At 47.0% G+C, this 19,909-nt stretch overlaps 1 protein-coding gene across 1 annotated transcript in view; it reads left to right on the plus strand.

Annotated features, from left to right (window-relative positions):
* LOC1281734 (heparan-sulfate 6-O-sulfotransferase 1) overlaps positions 1 to 19,909 on the plus strand; it is a 49,969-nt gene that overhangs the window by 10,535 nt on the left and 19,525 nt on the right. Inside the window, exon 3 of the mRNA XM_061663570.1 lies at positions 9,113 to 9,446. Coding sequence (XP_061519554.1) covers positions 9,113 to 9,446 — 334 coding nt within the window. The remainder of the gene's footprint in view (positions 1 to 9,112; positions 9,447 to 19,909) is intronic.

Here is a 19,909-nt window from a genome sequence, read left to right on the forward strand (position 1 = left end):
TCATCGGTGCGTAACGCCAGCCATATTATCGATCTCGGTTCACTTTACTTTGGTTTGGGAAAAACCTATTTTTGGGTATTACGATGCTTTACGTTTCATTTGCTGCGTGTGTGTGCTGGCGGCTCTCTGCTCTCTGTGGTCGGGGGCTTCCGGAAATTCAAAGCACGAATCAGCAGCAATGGTGGTTGCCCCTGGGAGAGACTGGCAGCGACGACCCTCCCCTGTTGGTTGTACCTTCCCGATCCAATCGAGGAGGGGGTTGGTTAATTCAGAACTCTCACCCCTCATTTTTTTGGTGTGGCCCGACTGCTGGCGCCAACCTGTTGGTTTTATTTGGTCGGAATTATTTCCGTTTCGTAATTTGATCGGCAGCGGCGGCGGCGGTGGCGGGGCCAACCAATACCACGTTCCACATAGAAGTGTGGAATTGTGGGGGGAAGAGGTGTGTGTCGTCTAGGTGGACGATGGGGCGAGCGTACGTGTCCGCATTCCATGCCGATTAGCGAACTCCTCTTCCCTGCTGATCGGTCGGTTGGTTGGGCAGTATCTCTCTCTCTCTCCCTCTCTGTGTTTGTGTGATTGGTTTGGCGTGCTTTCATTTTCAACGATTGTAAAGAAATGAATGCTGATTCTGGGGGCGATTATGGAGGGTGGAATTGGGTGGGTTGGATAGTACATCTTTCCTTCTTTCCCCCCTCTCTTAAAAGACTTAAAAAGTGCTGGCGTGTTAGGGCAATCAGAAAGAAGAAAGATTCGTGTTAGCATTTTAATGACAACGGTTTTCCTCCGTCCGTTTGAGTGTGCCTTAAGCAATTTATTCGGTTTCAAACATCTTTCCAGCGCATTCAAAAACAGGCCCTACAAAAAAGACTAAAATGTACATAAATATTGGGCGAGGATAAATCATGCTGCTTTTAAGAAAAGAGAAACCATCTCCTCCCGCGTTCGCTCCAAGTCGAAGTCATTCGCGTTCGTTTGAAGATGGGCTCTAGGCCCCGTCTTCTCTTTGGCGAAGCTGCTGGACGCCCAAAATAAGGCAGGACCAGGCCCATTAGGATGAAGAATAGTTATTGTTTGGGGGCAGTTTCAAAAAGTGTGCAACAAGAAGACGCGGCCCCGTGACAGTCTGTGAGTCAGTTCTAATCCGTCCCTCCTTTTTGCCTACCTCTGAGTAGCGTATATTGTGTATAAATTTGCACAAGGTGAAATATTTTCCCCTGGTTTTTTGGGTGTGAGTTGGGGCGAGTAAACGATTATGCCTTCTGGACTGGAAAGGGAAGGAATGGAAAGCTTCAAAGATATTGCAGTACAAAAATGGCTTTCACCTTTACGGGAAAACGGCACCAGAAGAAGGAAGATATAAGAGAGGATGCTGATGCTGGGAAGGTGGAGGGATTGTTTATTGTTGTACCGGGAGAGCGACAGGAGGAGAAGCGCACGGTGGGGGATCGTAATTCATTGCTAGAGCTTGGTTTTGTTGTAAATTTGATCGTGTGACATTCAATAAAAACGAAGAACAGTGCCCCGCTTCTGTTGGAGGAGAAATGATGCCGGAGCCGTAAGATATATTGAGGCGGGCTTGGCTGGCTATCTTCAGCGATATCATTTCCGCAAAAGCATCAATTTGTTACATCGCTTTGAATACTTTAACAGCTAAAGGAAGTAAATGTATTCGTCTAATGATGCTCCTTTAACGCCCCTTCTCTGTCAGAACAAGTCAAGGGCAATTCTCGAGTTGGCAAAGCAATAACATACATGCCTGATAAACAATTTCGGTTGATTTTCATGTGCCGCATGGTCTTCCAAAAAGTGTATAAATTGAAATGATTTTATTTACACCATGAACGCGCTTCTGCTTTACAATCAAAAGCGCTCATCGACTGCTAAACAATATGACGTACGTACGTGTGCTTTCTATGTACATCTCGTGTAAATCACTTTTCATACACGCTCTTTTACACACTTTGTTTATGATGGCTATTAATCGGAAATTGATGTAAAAGGCAGCGAATGATGATCAATAAACGATTTTACTCGGCTGGTGGAAAAAGCATCGTCTTCATCACCATTTCAGTGGCGTCAGGAAAGGGAAGCAGCATATTGTCTTTGTGGCCACATCTTTCCATCACCATGTCTCTCGTGTGATTGTAAAACCCGACACTGAATCGAACTTCTTCTTATGGTTAAGCGGAAAAGTGGGGCCCCATACTGTGTGACGGTGGTGGTCTGTCATTGATTGGCCAAGACATTTCAATCGTCGGACGACTGAAAAGAAGAAAAAACACTCTACCTTTCAGTGCTGCGGAAGGAAGACAGACTTCTGCTACTGTGTTCCGGCTTGGGGTGGTGATGGAAAGAAAATTCTCCACCAAAAAGAATTTCTCGCAAGGCGCATTTATTGTATTTGTTTTGTGTTTGAATGTGTGTGTGTGTGTGTGTGTGTGTGTGCGCCCCTGACTGCTCAATCGAATTCCACATTTTTCGCCATGCTGTGTGAGTGTTGTTACAGCATTTCCATTTCAGCGAAGTTTCGGAACCACACAACAACACCACCATCACAACTCCGTTCCAGCGGAACGTTTTCTTATTGTGTTGTTGCTGCTACTTTCCTCCACCCCCCTTTCCCTCCTCCTCTTCCATGCGCACCACATCGTAAGAATGTGAAACATAAACACTTTCTCCCTTGGCGCAGTTTGGCTATAAAACATTATTAAACTGTTAGCACCTTCAGCGCGCGCGCCGGCTTACGGGACGGGGCAGTGTGGAAGTGGTGGCAGCTTGAAAATGGTTTTGAAATACGCTTTTTTAGCATCTACAAACGGTTGTAGAGCTGCTGCTTTTGGCCTCCAGAAGCGCAACGAACTCGCTGACAGCTCACAAATGATCTTCGTCCGCTTTTGGAGGTGGCGGTGGTTGGTGGTCGCTGTAAAAAGGGGAAACTTTTCCCATTGCCCCTGCAACAAGTTGCATATGTAGCCAGGGTCTCTGTGCCGGCGGCTCACGGGTTTGGGGGAATCGTGTTGATGGGAATATTAGGGAATTCTTTCAATGATTGCAGTACAGAAAGCATGCGAAATATATCAACTGTCACTGAAACGGAAATGGAAATGGCAAAGTTCCTTTGCGAAGGAAACACAGAACTCATGCTGCATCGATCCTTTGCCGCCACAGTGAGAGAGGGAGAGGAGAAGGGGGGGATACTAACGGTTAAATTGAAAACTATCACATCTTGCACAGTGACGGCGAGACCACGGCGGTGCACTGCTGCGCTCGTTTCGTTTCCATTTTCATTCACATTCAATTTTTGCTTTTTCTCGTGTGTCCTTTTTTTAGGTTTCAAGTCGGAATGAAAAATGGCCAAAATCACTTATACACACCGCTCCTTACCACTCCTCGGTCCCTGGGAATTTGGTTCGATTTTTTCGGGAGGGTAAAGACCCGTGAAAGACGGCTTCAAACACACCGTTCAGTTCCGAGTGGCCCCGCCGCGCGGCAGTTGTCGTTTCAATGCGAGAGAAAAAGCACTCCAAACACACACACCACAGCACCCGGCACGGATGGACGGCATGGTGCTCGCGGTCGTAGTAGTGTAGTGGCTCATAAAACTGTTGACGGAATAGAATCGCGCGAACAGAACATGTTCGGTTAACTGTTTTTTTTTGCGCAGGAGGAAAGGGAGAGAAGGACCGCGGACCATAGACGCGCACGTTTCGCCCACACAACCAGCCAGCCGGTTCGACGGTTTTGCAATGCAGTGGAGATTTTTTTGTTACGGTCGTCGGTCGTCTAGTCGAGTCAGCGCATATGGCGCTACAACTGCCGGCAAAGGGGGAGGAGAGCACATGGCGCGCACAGTTGAATTTTGTGTTCATGAATGGAGCTGGCAGCAGCATACCGACGACGCCGGACGATTATTCTTGCCGGTAGACTGACTGGTAGCAGAAGAAGAAGAAGGAGGTGGTGAATGAGGAGGACGGCGAACGAATCGATCATTTTTAGTGCAAGCTAGCAGCAATTACTAGCGCGATCACGTTTCGATGCAAATGCCTCAAATAGACGGGTGGGGCCGGTACAGTGCCGGTTCTCCCCCATTGGGAATGCATTAAGAGGGGGATGAGTTAAAGGAGGCATTTGGTTCCAACCGTGAGAGTCTATTAACAGAGCAACATTTTTGGGAATAGTTCGATGTTTGAAAATCTGTACCATGAAACCAGGAACGCGCGCTTCATTGGAAGCCATGACGTCGTCGTCGGTACACCACACCACACACTGGCAGTGAAATGGCGATAGCCGCCCGGAACGGAATCCAATATCTGTTCCTCCCTACTACCCGCTCGGTGGCAATGATGAAATGGCGCTGTTTTGAGCCCCGAAAATCCTTGTTCTAACCGATGTCGCCTAGCATGTCCGACAAGTTGTAGCCGACTGGTGGCGCGCGATTGCGATGCTTTTATGCTTAAAATACTCGTCACCATCGTCGCCGTATCTACGCTTATCGTCCTTTCCGTCCTCATGTGTGACGGTGTGCGCTGAAATGTGTTCATCATCATACGCCGGCTTTCCTCTCGCACAAACACACACATGACAATGCACTATTTTTCGGTAGCACTTTTAGGGCGGCTTTAGTTGGTGTTATTTTAATGCGATTATATATTGCTTCTCCCTTTAGGAAAAAAAAACGGACAAAAAGCGCCACAGCTCATACCCGTACTGTGTAGTGAATAATTAAAACGCACACAGCTGAGCCGAACTGGTTGGTTGGTTGGTTGCAATTAGCTATCACTGCTACTGCTACTACTAGGACTACACCAATTTCGGCTTTGTATTGGGCCAAAAATAATATCTCGAAATATCCTTCAAGGTGAATAGCACCGGATAGCTGACCTAATTTCGGTTCTATTTTCATAACTTGTTAATTGATTTTATGTTGCACACATGCATGGTGTGCATGGGGGGATGTTCTTCTGTTGGAGTCATGTGTCCGTGAGGATGATTGTAGCGAAAAGAGCCCCCCTGCTGTCGTTGGGGGCAGTGTGTGGCGCACAGACCTCGCTTTGTGTTGTTTAATTAGATTTCGATTGTAGCCCACTGTGGGATAGCGTGAACATATTTTCAAAAAAATAGTATTACATTGTACAATGTTTAAAGAGAAAAGCATGCAAATGGAACATGCTTTCAATACGCAACGCTGAAATATGTTGGGCCCGGGAAAAAAGGTGTTAGATCCCGGCCACTCTAAAGCGTGACGATGTTTCGTAAATCATCTGTTCATCTGTTCTATTTTTGATGCAATACTCTACGCGAGAAAACCAATAACAGAGTAGTCCGAAACACGTGCATCTCGTGGTGCATCTCGTTGACGGATAGGTTCTAGAAGCTGGATCGGAACACTCACTCCAAGACACACACACCGCATCACATCGTCAACGTTGTGGCAGCCTCTAAACATATCGTTTGCCGTGAAGTTTCGCTCACTCATCGCGCGTGACACAACAGATTAGAGTGAGTTGAGCCAAGAAAATTGGAAGTTTGTTTGTCGCCTCCGGAGGGTAATGTGCTGAGATGATCGTGGTTCTTCGTTCTCCCCGTACTATACTGTAAACTTCCGTTTGCCTGTACGATGCCCTGTACGATGTGTGCACACTTTCGGGAGGGCGGCGAGCAATATGGAGCAAAGTTTTTGGCCGTGTTTCACCACAGCAGGAGGTTGCGGTTGCAGAAAACGATGGATGAATCTCGTATGTGTGTGCTTGTGCTTGTGTGTCATATACACACACATACGCAGCAGGGTGTCCCAGCAGGGAAGCAAGTTCGCCTTGCCGCCGCCGCCTCGTTTAAGCCTAACGATAATTCCGATAAAGCTTGTCAACCTGTTTCTTTCCGGATTTTCTCGAGGCCGGGGGTGAGCACGGGGCGAGAACATCGTTTATTCTTGCGTGTTTTTGTTTGGAGTTGGAATGAAGAAAGTTCTTCCGCTTGCTGCTGTATCTGCCGGTACTCCCCCCTCACCATGGCTGAAAAATCAAGTCAATCTAAATTAACTTTGCTTCGTGTGTTTGCTCGGCAGCTGAAAAGGCAGCAGCATATCATTCCCCCACGATGCTCCACTAAGCCGCCCCGTGATTTGAGAGACGAAGGAGCACCACAGACACACACACACACATACACACGCACAAAGGTGGCCAGCAGGGGACGAAGTTTCGGTGTGTAGTTTCAGTCAAAATTTTAGATTTCAATCTTGAGAACGGGAAGCAACCGCGCCAAGGGTTTGAAGTTTTATCAAAACAACTTCATCTCCCCTCGGCATCTCAAGGCCGGCTGAGAAGGCGCTCTTTGTGTGTGCGTCATCTTGTGCCGGCTGTTTCTTCCTTTTGCCAAAAGCGCGGCATCTAGAAGAGCTAATTTCTATCCCGCGACGATAAACAGAACCATTTTTTTGTTAACGCTCAGAGGCAGACAAGGGGCAAGATTTCACCTTTCGATAAAGCTACGGTGTGGAGGAGCCGCCATATGTGCCGATCCAAACATTGGGCTGGTTCTGGTGATGACGCGGTTACGCGTGTGTGCGATATCGGTACATCTTCCTTGATTGACGCGCAACGGTTGCGCACCCGAGAACACCACATCATACGCTCGCGCACGCACTGTCAAGCGTTTCGAGCAGCTTCCTTCTCAACCACAGCTCAGCAGTTGTCATGCTCGTCGTCGTCGTCGTCGTCGTCGTTATGTGTCGTGACCGCTCTCACTGAATGGTGGCTGTGCACGGTGGCCCACCCGATGGTGCACGAAAGCGGCGGATGTTGTCATTTTTAATGTATGTTTCTTTTTCGGAATATTAATTCCATATCGGTAGCGTACTGGTAGGTTCTGGTCACAGGCACCACCACCACCGGGGCAGAGGAAGCAAGCGGCCTGAACGACGCTTATCTCCGGATATGTATGTATGTTACGAACCATTGACCCCCGAACCGGTTGAGTTGCCGTAATGTTGCCGTAAGTGCAGGGAAAGGGGTGCAGAAAACATAAACCCAGGGGGGCCCACCCAATGCCGATTGCAACTGCTGCCCTTTGCCAAATGGTCCGTGCATTGACTGTGGGTGTGTGTGTGTGTGTGCGGTTCTGTTTGCATTTTATGATTGCACCCAAGGGGTCATCACCACCACAGCCGCCCTTTTGCTTCATGCAGTGCACCACCGGGGGCAGTGCATTGCTCGAATCACTTCTCCTCTGTCTGACCATTATCTGGTGACTGGCTGGTAGTGTGTAGTGGATGATGTGTGTACCCCGGGTGGATTTGGTTTGTGATAAATCTCTGACATGATGATTTAAACGTTCGGTGCTTGGCATTTGAACGGTTTGAAATGCAATTGCAGTCAAGGGGGGGAGGAGGATGGTCCCGTAATTGTGCGACGTAAACAAAGCCCCACAGCAGTAAAGTGTGTGCAGTCTTGCTTGTAATGGAAAGCGGAGAGAATGTTCTCTCGCCACCACCACACATATGGCTGGAGGCTGGATCCGTTTTGTTTTGTTTGATGTGCTCTTGCCGTTCCACTGCTTCCAGAAGCGGATATGCGTTTTAGATGCGTACCGAGAAATAGTGCAATGAAGCATAAACATTATGATATGCCCACTTGAATGAAAGCGTGCTGCTGTTGCCTGCCGTATGTTGTGTATGGTTTGTTTTCATTGCTCCTATCATAAACGATCCTTTTCCATAAAATCTGTTTCCTGTGCTCCACTGCTGTTGGGCAGTCGAGAATTGGTCATAAATATGCGTTCAATATGTATCCGCTTTTTTCTATGATGCAGCATTGTCCAAGCATTGTTTCCCTTTTCTTCACAGACCCTCCACACCATTCGTATCGTGCCCGTAAACATACGTAAACATCTTCTACAATCTTTTCTCAAAAACTCCTAACAGCACTGGGTCGGTAGCGTCGTCGGTAGCTGGGTTCTGTGTCTACCGAGGAAAGAAGGGACACCACCATCACACCGAACCGAAACGGCGGTTGCGCAATAAAGCAATGAAATTATGCACTTATTGTTAATTCAAATTTGTTGGTCTGTGTCCGCGGACACGTCCCACGAAAAGCGCGGCGCACTGTGGGAGAAGGGAGCGTACAGTGGAAAAAGGCCGAACGGAGATGAATGAATTTAAATAAACTTAAGATCCCCTTGAAACGAAACAACGCGGGAGCGCAGACGGTGCTCTGTTGTCTTGATCGCTCGCTGCTGCCGCTGCTGCAAGCCCAACGCGGTCGCGGCCTTTCTCGGCAAGATATGGTTATGATGATGCACCAGGGATGCACAGATATGGTGGCAGCAGCAGCAGCAGTGCTTGGGTTTGCAGGGTAAAATGTAAATAAATGCCCAACATCAGGGTGTTGTATCTTCCAGCCGCTGTCTCGGCGTCGTCGAGGCACTTTGGTACAGACGACGACGATCTTTCACTCACTCTATTTTTAGCCCCGGGTGTATGAATGCAGCAGCGGCAGCAGTATTTGCAAAAGACACCCGCCGTGTGTTCGTTTCGCTTTCTCGGGTCTCTTTTGTCGGACAGCGAGCATGCATCTTTTGTTTGCAATGCAGCAGCCCAATGCTTCGTGGGGGCAAAAGGAGGTAACCAACCGCCGGTGCAGGCGAAGATAACAAATTCTATCGCCATCGACAACCGCATCCGGCGATCCGGAGAGGGATGGATTGCTTTATGGGTGTTTTGTGCTGCGTTTCGGTTATGGTTGTGGCATTTGTTCGTTGCTTCTTCCCTTTCTTGCTCTCTACCCTGGACCCCCGGTTTATCGCGATGATCTTTACGATATGTTAACAAGTTTGGAAGATGTAGTTTCCGTTTTTCCCTTCCCTGGGATGGTTAATGGATGGCGTTAGCGATGGATGCATGTTTTTGTTTAGAAATGTATTCATCTGAGGTGGAGGGAACAGTTGAACAAATCATTCCCTATCATATGAATTTATGAATTCCACAAAATTCAATACAAACTCCTGTTTAGGATTGGTTCATCTTAATATTTGATCATGCTTTATAGAAGTTTCCCATGTAAACAAGATTGTAAAGACGATTCATATTAATATTTTATCTCTCTCTTACTTCCAGCGCCCGTGTACCTGCCAGCGGAAGAAGAAGCGCTGCTACTGCTTCCGACCGCACCGGAACGAAAATTGGCTGTTTTCGCGGTACTCCACCGGCTGGAAGTGTGGTTTGCACGCGGACTGGACCGAGCTGACCGGTTGCGTCGACCAGGAGCTGGACAAGAACGAGGGCGAAACGGCCAAGCGGCGCTACTTCTACATCACGCTGCTGCGCGAACCGATCGCCCGCTACCTGTCCGAGTTCCGGCACGTGCAGCGTGGCGCCACGTGGAAAAACGCTCGCCACTGGTGCCTGGGGCGGCACGCAACGCCCGACGAGCTTCCGCCCTGCTATAATGGTGAGTGCGTGTGCGTGTGTGTTTGTGTGTGAAATTATTGTGTCCGGCAAGGAGGGAAGTTCAGAAGGTTTGTTTTTAATATAGCTTTCAGTTGGGGCCCTGTCGCTAATGTTCTCTGTACCATTTTAGCTCCAACACATACATTGATCCAACTTGGGAGTGTGCGGCGGGAGTCTTTTTCCGGATGTTTTTGCACTGTTTCTCGCTTTTCGCTGCCTGCCTCCCTTGCCGTTCGGAACGTGCCAGTACGATCGGTGCAAAGCTTAAAGCTGCATGCTGGACGCCGGGTAAAGCCTTGTTGTTTGTCAGGCCCTCCTTCTCCCGATGCCGTATGCGGCCCAACTGGGTGGTGGTGTCGTGTTTGCATCCCTCCCGGATCGGTCGCTCTCCCGGTTCGCATAGTAATGCAGCCAAGGACATTCCAGATGGGACAAACACACTACACACGGCCCGACCCATCCATTCCGACAATTTGTACATCCGCTGCTCGCTGGTTGTCGGTCGTGCGGCAGACGAAACCCTTCACAGCGCACAGTTGGGGCCGGCGGGAGTCACATCGAACATATTCGCCACTACTACTGTGTTTGTGGATCGTGGCCGTGCCGTGCATTGTAATTAGAAGGACGTGGGGTGAATTTTCAACACGCCGAGAACGGGGCGCCCTTGTCTCGTCTGGCGCATGACTGACTGCTGGGTCCGTGTCGTGTATGTCCTTCGCGCGCTCGGTCCGTGGTTCGGGCCACGGGAAGTTAAGGAAGGCAGGAAAGGACGGAATTGTCTGTTTAAATCTACAAACACGGGTGACTGAGTTTGGGGGAAAAAGAGTTTTGCCCGTTTGTGGCTGTCGTCTGGTGTAGCTGCCAGGCAGTCGCTGGCGAAGGGCGTTGATGGCCGAAGGATCATCATTTGTTGCGCATCGACAACAACCTCCTCCCCGGAGCAGTCACGACGACGGGATGTGCGGGAAGCGCTGGACGTGCCTCGGGATACAATTTGCAGCGTGTAAAGCTTGAAAACCGCCGTAATTGAAACGGAACGAGGTCCGGCCATTTCCTGCGTAAATCCAGCCCTGGGCCACGATGCGCCGCGCAGGGGTGTTGTAAAAATAGTTTTATCGAGCGTGTATGCCATTGTGTGCTGCTGCGCTTGTGGGTTTTTAGTCGGGAGAATGTCGTTTGGTGCGTGGCCCGGAGTCCATTAACGCCCAAACTCTTGGCACGTTTGTCGCCCGAGCGAGCGAGATATTTGTGATGTGTCGCAAATGGATGAGCTGGAAAATAGTTGTTACACTAGTAGGTACGTGTGTGGATGGCACAAAGGGTTGGATTAAATATGTGCAAAAACGTTCGCCATGTTGAGATTTGGGATGGATTTGGGCTGCCGTAGCGCTGGGGTAATTAGTATTCCATACTTGTCGAGGAAAAGGATGGGAGAGAAAAGCCAACGACGACTGACTTGCATTGTGATGCATTTTGCGTTTGGTGTGGCAATCAAAATTCTAGTGACAGGATCAAATCATGGCCACACGCCCCAGCCAGCAGTTGGGATTGGGATTCGCGATTTGCATTGTTCTGAGTTGCAACATTAATTCCGAAAATAGACAGAGAAGCAAACAAAGAGCGATTTGAGTTGAAGAGAAAAGATGGACGCAATTTGATATGAAACAAAAAAGACGAAACACGGCCTTGTGTGTTTGTCATCTGTTGCTTCAAACAAGCAGCCGGTTTTATTAACCAACCCAAAAATTCAAACGAAATAATCATTTCGGGGCACGTGTTTAACATCAAAATTAGCTGTGGACGGTTTGCAACTCTGAATTATGCGCGAATGAGTCAGCTGCGTCTGGCAGAGGGGGGGATCAATGCTATCTCAGTTCCCGCAGCTGCATTGAATAACATCGATCGATTAATCCTATCAGCGTTTGTATGCAGCTGCATACTTTCATTCTTTCTTGCTTTTTCGCTTAATCATAAAGTGGGGTGTAGCGTGTTAAATTGTGTTCAGTGAATTAAAAACAAACTGAACATTGTGCGCCCACAGGATCATCCGGTGGTACGCACGGATTGCCGTTCAGAAGAAATGTTTGCATTTAATCAAGCGAGTGTTTTAGTTTGTATGCAGTGCTGTTGATTTTTTTGTGTTTTGTTTTTAAATCAACACCACACCACTCATTCAGGCGTCATTCATGCTGTTTGATTAACGAGAAGCCGGAGAATTTCAAATATTGAATCATTTTATTCGCACATCAAATGAATATGACGATGGTGTGATGGTGGTGGTTCCCCGTGTGTTTGCTGACTTTGAATGATTTGTGTATTGTGCAAGCAGCAGATTGGGGCCTGTTGGACGATAAAGCAGTATCGGTTAAACTCAAATCATTTTGTTTTATTTCAAGTTTTGTGTGAAAAAAAAACAAGAATCTTCCATAATGTATAAGGTGTATTGAAGAACAGCACACAGCAATAGCATCGCCACCACCCACCCACCAACGCAATAAATCATAAATCTCATTTTCACCTTTCCAATCGGTTTCCAAAGCATTGCTCATTTTCAATCATTGTTCCAAAAGCACGTGGAAAACAGCTCGCGACTACAAAACACATTGCACGTGTTTGTACGTTTCCGCCCGGGCCTGCGTCACTGGCCCAAACTAAGCCAACACAACTTTCTCCCGCACGTGTGGTATTGCGATGCTGTTTATTATATCTCTGCTTCACAATTTTCCATTTGCCCGGGTTTTTGTCCCGCTGGGAATTGGGGCAACGGTGGTGTGCTCCTTCATCATAATCAAGCAGAGCAGAGCAGCGTGTAAGGCACTGCTGCTGAGAAGGAAGGGTTTTTATTTCCTGGATGCAGCAGCTAGGGAATCGCGTGTTCGCGCGATCACACTCCCGATTATTCACGCTTCGGTAAAGTCGTCGTCCCCGCGCACACAAAAAATAGAGCAGAAATATTGGTTTGAAGTTTTTCTTTTGTTAGGATAATGAAGTTCAACCGTTGCGCCGGCGTGGCGTGTTCACCTTTTTGCACTTCGTCACGGGAAAGCTACCGGTGTGTGTGTGAGTGCATATGGTGTGGCAAAGTGGTGGAGAGGTAAATGGCTAAAAAGAGCAGGAGCAGGAAAACTAGTTGTTTGATTCCCCTTTATCGGACGCTTTTCCAAACGAAACGACGACGTGTTCTAGTTTACCACCACAATGCCGCGACCTTGGGTGGCAAGTTGTGCTCTGGCCCCTGCCTTCTGCTTCACCTCCCCCATCAAACCAAAGTAAAGGGGGGAAAGAGGGTAAAACTTTTTTCCTCGTTTACGAGATATGGCTTTGTTAGCCCACCTCTCCACCCGTTCGGTTCGGAAAAGCGATGGATTGTTTCCCTCATTTTGCTGTGCTCTCCCTTTCGAAAAAGTCTGAACGAAGCCAGGTAGAATGTTTTTTTTCTATAGATTAAAAATAGTCAACTATTGGCATCAATTTGCTTTCTGGGGTTTGTTTTAATCGTTTTCTTTCGCCATTCTCTATGTCCATTGCACCAAACACGTTCTGTCAGAACGATTAACTCGACCCTGGACGACGGTGTCGCTTGCAAGTTACAAACGAACAGAACCGCGGGGGTATAACATTGCATAACCAACCAGTCAGCAGAGCTCTCTCGTACACATTGTGCTGTTAAATTGTCAGTTTGTTGCTTTAGATCCGTCCAATTTTAAAAAGCTTCCCGCTTTTTTTTTTGCCTGCCCCTTTTTCCCGGATTTCCCGGACATTCCTTTTCGAGCAATTTTGTCGTGCATTGATGCGGAATGATGCCACGGACGAGTTCAAGAATATTGATCAATGTGTAATGGTGATGGTATAGGGGGTTTGATGTCAATGTTGAAGCTAACGATTCTTCAGTAATGGAGCAGCAGCTTGTGAAGAGCGGGGAAATAGGGAGAATCCAAGCGAAGAGTTAGTTTGATTGAAGAAAAAAGAAAAGATTAATCATTTAAGGCAGGGTAAGATAAGATAATTTGAATTTCCGCTGCTCGTAAAGATCCTTTTCCGGATTTAGCACGGGAAAGCATTTCGGATCAGGTAGCTTTCAGCTTTTATTACTGCCATTGGCTCTGATGAACGTAATGCGCGGTCGTCTATGGGGAAAAGCATAAGCGCAAACGAGGAAGAAGCAACAAAAAAAATAACGGAAAACAGTTTTGTGTGGTGCTCCCTTATTATACTTTTACTTTTCCGTATTGAAAAGGTTTTCTGGGAGCGTTTTTTGTCGTTGTTTTTTTTTCTTCTTCATGAAAACCAAGGCAAAGAAATCTTTTGGCCCAGTTTGTCACCGGAAGCGATCTGCGAAATGGAATTGAGTTTTTCGAGAGAGAGTTGGTTGGAGGATCTTCGTGCCGAATGGGTTAGAGGGATTGTTGGATTCCGTTTTCTTTCCTTCTAGTTCTCGTGGCAAATTTGAATAGGAGAAGATCAGCTATATTTACAGTACAGGGCAGGCTGAATATCTACAGACAGAGAGTAAGAGGAGGTGGGTGGTGGTGGTTTCTTCGACATTTTCCAAATGCACCCTTTTTTGCGGCAAGATCGAGATGTAGAAATGATGATGGGTCCACAAAGTGTTGTGGGAAAAGAAATCAGTGAATAGGAGACCACCGGGACTTTGGAGTTTAGCCGCATCCGGTCCAAATTCCGGTCGAGGGTCCAGTCGCTAGCAGCGCAAAAGCGCTCCGGAAAATGGCAATTCGTTTAATTCCATCAAATTGTGTCCTGCCTGCCCTGCTGCATTGAAGGAAGCTTTGGAAGCTTTGACCTCTACGTGATGAGGTTCGCTTTTTGTTCACCGCCTCCGTTTTCCCTTTTCCATTTGCGCCAGACCGGAAACCGGAAGCGGACAAATTTCAATACAACAATTGAGAGTGCTCCACGAAAAAAGTGTGTGTGTAGTAGTACGACTGTGTCTGTGAAGAGGATATGGGGGGAAAAAAATTGGGAAACAATTGAAACCGTTTGGGTCAGTTCGGGAAACCACGGTCCATAGGGTATGGAAGTTGTTCTCCAACAAAGGCTGGAGAGCTTCTGTCTACACCTTACCCCGTACCCATCCGATGTGTCTGCGGCGCCGATGTTGTTATGTGTGTATCCGGTGGATTTTAATAATACGCTTGAAGCACCACAACATTGCACGTGGGTGGGACGTTGGATGGAAGTCGTTATAGTTAATGTCTTTGTCGGCCGTGTCCTTCGCTTTCAATTACAATAACGGTTTAATTTTATTCATATTATTGTTCAATTGTTTTGTTCAAGCTATGCAAGAAGAACTCTGAATTACGAGTTGGCTTTCTTCTTCTTCTTCTTCTTCCGGAACAATAATCTGTAGAACAGGAGAACAGGAGAATCAAGTTTCTACCATCCATTCGGGATTTGAACCCATGACGGGCATGTTGTTAAGCCGTACGAGTTGACGACTGTACCACCAAACGAGTTGGCTTTGGTTGGTTTAAAAACCATGTTGCTTCAAAGTCCTGTAGAAAGCTTATGCGCAATCCATGGACTTTCAAAAACTTTGGACTGTCCCGCCTTTCTTTTTGCTCATCAGGTCCAAGCTTACGTCTCGAAATATATGCAGACATATATTTTTTTAAGAAATTGGATGTTTCGTTTGGAAGTTTTCTCTTTTATCCTCACTCCTCCGATGTAAAATCTCAACGGATTTGATAAAAATATAAAGATATTCAGTTATGGAACAGTTGAGAGTTCGAACTTCTCTTCCGCCTTCTCTCTTCCAATGTTCACCACTCAACGGAACCACTGAACAGCGCACAGTAAGCACAAGTTAAAAGATTTATATGTTCAGATCATGCGAAAAGCAGCTCTCTTCTTTGCGTGTGTGTGTGCAGTGTTCCAAATGAAGAAAAGCTAACCATATAGACATCCACGATCCTTCCAACATCAGTTCGAGGGACAACCAAACGGGGAGGGTGTGTGAGGATAAAAGTACACCCAAGAGGATTCGCCCTCGCCACCCCCATCCACATCTTACTGGACACACACATACACACCCTAAGAGCCATCCTTCAGATGAGGTTGATTTCGTTTATTCTGCTCTTGGAACTGAAATGGATGAATAGCGAAAATGGCGATCCTTTCTCCTAGCCCCAGCTATCCTTTAATCCTCACCCCCTAACACGTTTCGATCAGTTCTTGAAGCAGTTAGAGCTTGTCTCTCACTCCGTTTCTCTCTCCCCCCTCGCACCCCAGTTGCTAGAATGAACGGGGTTTGATATTTCTATTGCCGGGCGCGCACAGAGTTCGGTACTCTTGAGTGCTCTTCTGGCCAGCAGAGCTCCCGTTTGTTCTCGGAAGGACATTTCTTCTCGTGCGTCGTCGTTCGGTTCTTGTTCAAGTGTGTCTTTACGCTCTGCCCAATCCCCCCACTTTTTATTGGCATTATTTTATGTTATGAGGGGAAAAAAATGCTGCATTTTGCTACCAAAATCTAGAAGCAGACATTTGCTCTGCTGTTTGATGTGATCGTCGTCTCGGTTTCGATTTCATTGTTGAGATACAAGAACCTACAATAAGTTCTTGTGGAAAGGACAGCTACTTGAACTATGATTTTACATTCTTTAGATTGTGTTATTGCAATGGGGGGGTTGGTATTACAGAGCGATTTATTTTCTGTGTTGCATCCTGCCAGAGGGAAAGTTCCAAAATATTCCATTCTATTCTATGCCAAGCAGCCAAACAAAAAAAGGAATATACGCTGGTTATCTGGTTATGGTTGAACCCTTCCACAAGTCATGTCTCCCCTGCTGAAATCTGACCTTTCGAAGTGAGGTTTCGAAACGGCAAAAAGAATCTCCCCGAAACCCCGACCGAAATCACAGAGTAAAATGTCAAATGCCGCCCTCAAGATGGCACACAGGTTAAGCGGCTGTACTCGAAAAATCTTTTAGCGCGCACTAGTGACGATTCTTCCGGTCGTAGAACATGCAACGTGCTAAAATGTATATGTGTGTGCGTGTCCGCTTCGTGTACGCTCGAGCGTCTTTCCTTTTCCGGGTTTTCCAGAGAGCCCCCCCAGAAGGAGGGTGCTGAATACGAAATTGCTTTCTCTCCTATCGTCACGAACGTTCTACACGCAAGTGTGGCACAAACCCTCATCCCCAAACCGTGTGTGTGTGTGTATGTGTCCCCTTGCTATCAAAACCCCGTAGCTCCAATTCTAGCACCGGTATCGGGTTTTATGCTATCTTATCATCCACCCCGCATCCCCGCAACCGAAATCGTCCGATTGAACGATGGAAATAAAAACCGAAATCATTGCGGTTTTCGAAAAAGGATTGCTGTTGTGCGCCCACCACCACCACCCCAAGCTCGTTTTATATTGCTCGCATCTCGCAGGAAACACACCAAATTTACACCATCGCGCCCGTCAGAGGCACATAAAATAATACGAATGTGCGCGCACCCGTGTGTAACCTTTTGTGTTGGAGTCTCTGTTTGGACGTAGTTGGGCACAGCGAAGCGCAGGGACACTGCGAGGAATCGCAGGACATAAATTTATTCACCAACTGGACAGCATGGCACAATTTTATAAGGGCCGGCAATTGGGGTTATCTGAAGGGTGGTAGTACGTACCATCTTCTTGTCGCCATCTCTTGTGTGCGCTTGCACCGATGCAGAATGGGGATCGGACTGTCGCCATGGCCGTTCTTGTGGTGCTGCTCGAACACTATTCTGCATGAAGATAAGATTATGATTAGGAATCGAGTTTCAAGTTGAGATGTTATGCAGCAGCGATGAGGTCCAAAAATGATAAAATTATTCGTTGGAAAATAATATTTATTAAAAAAAAGCAATTTTGGCTTCTAGATGACATTTGCCTCTATAATGCTTAAACTATCGCTATCGCAATACTATCGCTAGAGAGAAAACCAAATAAACAGAATAATGTTCTTTAGGAACGAAAAAGGATTGCAAACCGTCTCCAGATTGTATCTATAAATCGCTTACAACATAATTATTCATTGATAATGTGACACGAGCCTTCACTGTGATCGGCTTATTACCCCAAAGTATGAAACGATATCATCATCACCATCATTCACAAATAGTTCCAATTCCGAGTGATGATGGCGGATGATAATTCGGTAAATCCTACAAATGGGCTCGAACCTAGTTTCAGGGCGGATTAGACGGATTAGCTGCGAACAAATCAAGAAGCTGACCGCCCCTTTAGGCGTCGTTTGGTCTTTGGTTTTCGGGCCGAGATTTGTCGAGCGTAATGAAATCAATTTCAAGGGATCATAATCTTAAGCGATTGCCTGCCAGCGTGTCGGTGCGCTTGTCTGCGTTTCGAAAATCAAACCGAAAGCATAACCCCAGCCAATATGTCACAATAAGCATAAGGAATTTCCAGAGCCAGAGCGTAAAAATATGTCCTCGTTCACCTCGTTCAGTGAATGGAAAACGTAACTTTGTCGGGACAAATAAAGTTAAGGGCGAAATGCTTCTTTCTACTGGATACACCGTCAGATGGAAAAACAATCTCTTTCCCGTATTAGCGATTCGACACCGTTGCTCATTATTTTTAATTGGAGGAAAACTTGCTTCCATCCATCCATCGCTCCGCCACAAAACACTACCATTGCGCGCGTACACTTCTTTGAAGAAGCGTGTTTTCGTTGCAAATTTCCCACAAATCATCATCTTTCCGTTTGCAGGATATTGTGGCAGATATGTATTTGCAAATCATCGGTGTGGTTATGTCTCGCGCGTGGTATCTCGTTTGTGGGCTTGTGTCTCCCGAGTGGGTACAGTGTGCGTACATCCAAGGACGGGGGGTTCCTTTTTGCCCCCATCACTCCATTCTGGGGGCGTGCTTGCGCGATAGAAATGTAAAATGAATATCCCTTTCATATTGCTTATCGTGTGTTTTGCAGAAATTGTACGTTGTTTTTTCTCTGTTCTTCTTTGTGCAAATGCTGGAAAAAGGGAAGCTTCTACTTGTTTCCCCAACACCCGGTAGTAGAGTTGGCGAACACGGGGTATATATACATGATCAACAACAGGAGAAAGAGCGGCAGGACATTCGCAGCACTCTAACATTCCATTCTGCGGAGGTAAAAGCTTCCAATGAACGCAAACGATCGCTGATTCGATGATGATGCCTACTGATGATGGTTAAAGTTGTCAAATGTAAGGCAGACGGAAAAAGGAGGTGTAGTAGGTAGTAGCAGTAGTAGTAGTAGAATGTCGATTCGGTTTTCATGTTAGCAATCGTTTGTGGACTCGCGCCGCTTTTTCAGACACGCTGCCCCGTCTACAGGAACAGGAACGAACTAACGAGCGAAAAAGTGTAAGAACAGCTGAAGGAAAAAGTCCGAACCGCCGGCGTCTTTTGCGTCTCCAAAGGGATATGGCCGGAATGAATAATTCATGGCCAAGTTTTTAATCTTCCCTAACATGCATCTATTTTCATAAGAAAATAATCGCACTGGCTGAGAGGGAGGGAGGAATGGAATGGTGCACACCGACCGAACACGTTTTGATGTGGCGGTGGCCACGTGTGTGTGTGTGCACTCTTTCCTGCTTAGTGTATCCGGAAGCCAAAGCCGCCGTTTTTGTCCTTTTCCTTTCTCATTTGCAGCCTTCCGGGATTGGGGATTTTCTTTTTGGCGCTTCTATTTTGAAAGTAAGTAATGCTTTCGGTTGAACTCGACTCGATCCAAAGGTGTGCCTGAGTGTGTATGTGTGCCGACGTCTACGTCTTCCACAAATGATGATGTCGTCGTCCCGGCTGCTGCTCCCCACACTCTCCCTTTCCAGGGTGTATCGCACATGGCGCACATTACGTCCGGAAAAGAAATGGGAAATTGGGATTTTGATTTAAAGAGCCTCCTCACACATTCATGAAATTCTCTTCTTAACGTGCGCGGGTAGAGGGGAAGGCACGCTAACGAACCACGCGGTGACCTGGAAAATGAAAGTGGAAAACGTACATGTTCTTCCCTTTCGCTCCTTGAGCGCGCGCGCGTGTGTGTGTTAAAAATGTTACAATGTGAAGGAAATTCGTTCTTAAACAATTGTGTATTCGTTAACCATTCTACCGGGAGCCCGTTTTCATTTCCAACGATCGATCGACGACCCAGACATCCAAGGGCGGGCTGCTGCCAGGGCACTAAGAGGACGTATTACAAGACTTCCATTTCGCAAGTGTGTCTACTGCTGATCCTGCTGCTGTAAAATTTCGTACAATCTCCGCAGGGATATACTTTGTTTGAGTTGTAATCTTTTGTTTGACAAAAGCTCTTCTTTCCATTCCGGGAGGGGGTTTTGGCGCGTTAGCTTTTGAACGGCGTCTGCGGCGACGGATGCGGCCTTGCTCAGGCGTTGTATTTCCGGCTCGCTTGAACTTTCTGTCAACGGTTGGGTGAAATGTAAGATGCCTTCATTGTGTAGACGAAAAAC

This window comes from Anopheles gambiae, chromosome 2 (assembly GCF_943734735.2).
Source record: "Anopheles gambiae chromosome 2, idAnoGambNW_F1_1, whole genome shotgun sequence".
Taxonomy (NCBI): Eukaryota; Metazoa; Arthropoda; class Insecta; order Diptera; family Culicidae; genus Anopheles; species Anopheles gambiae.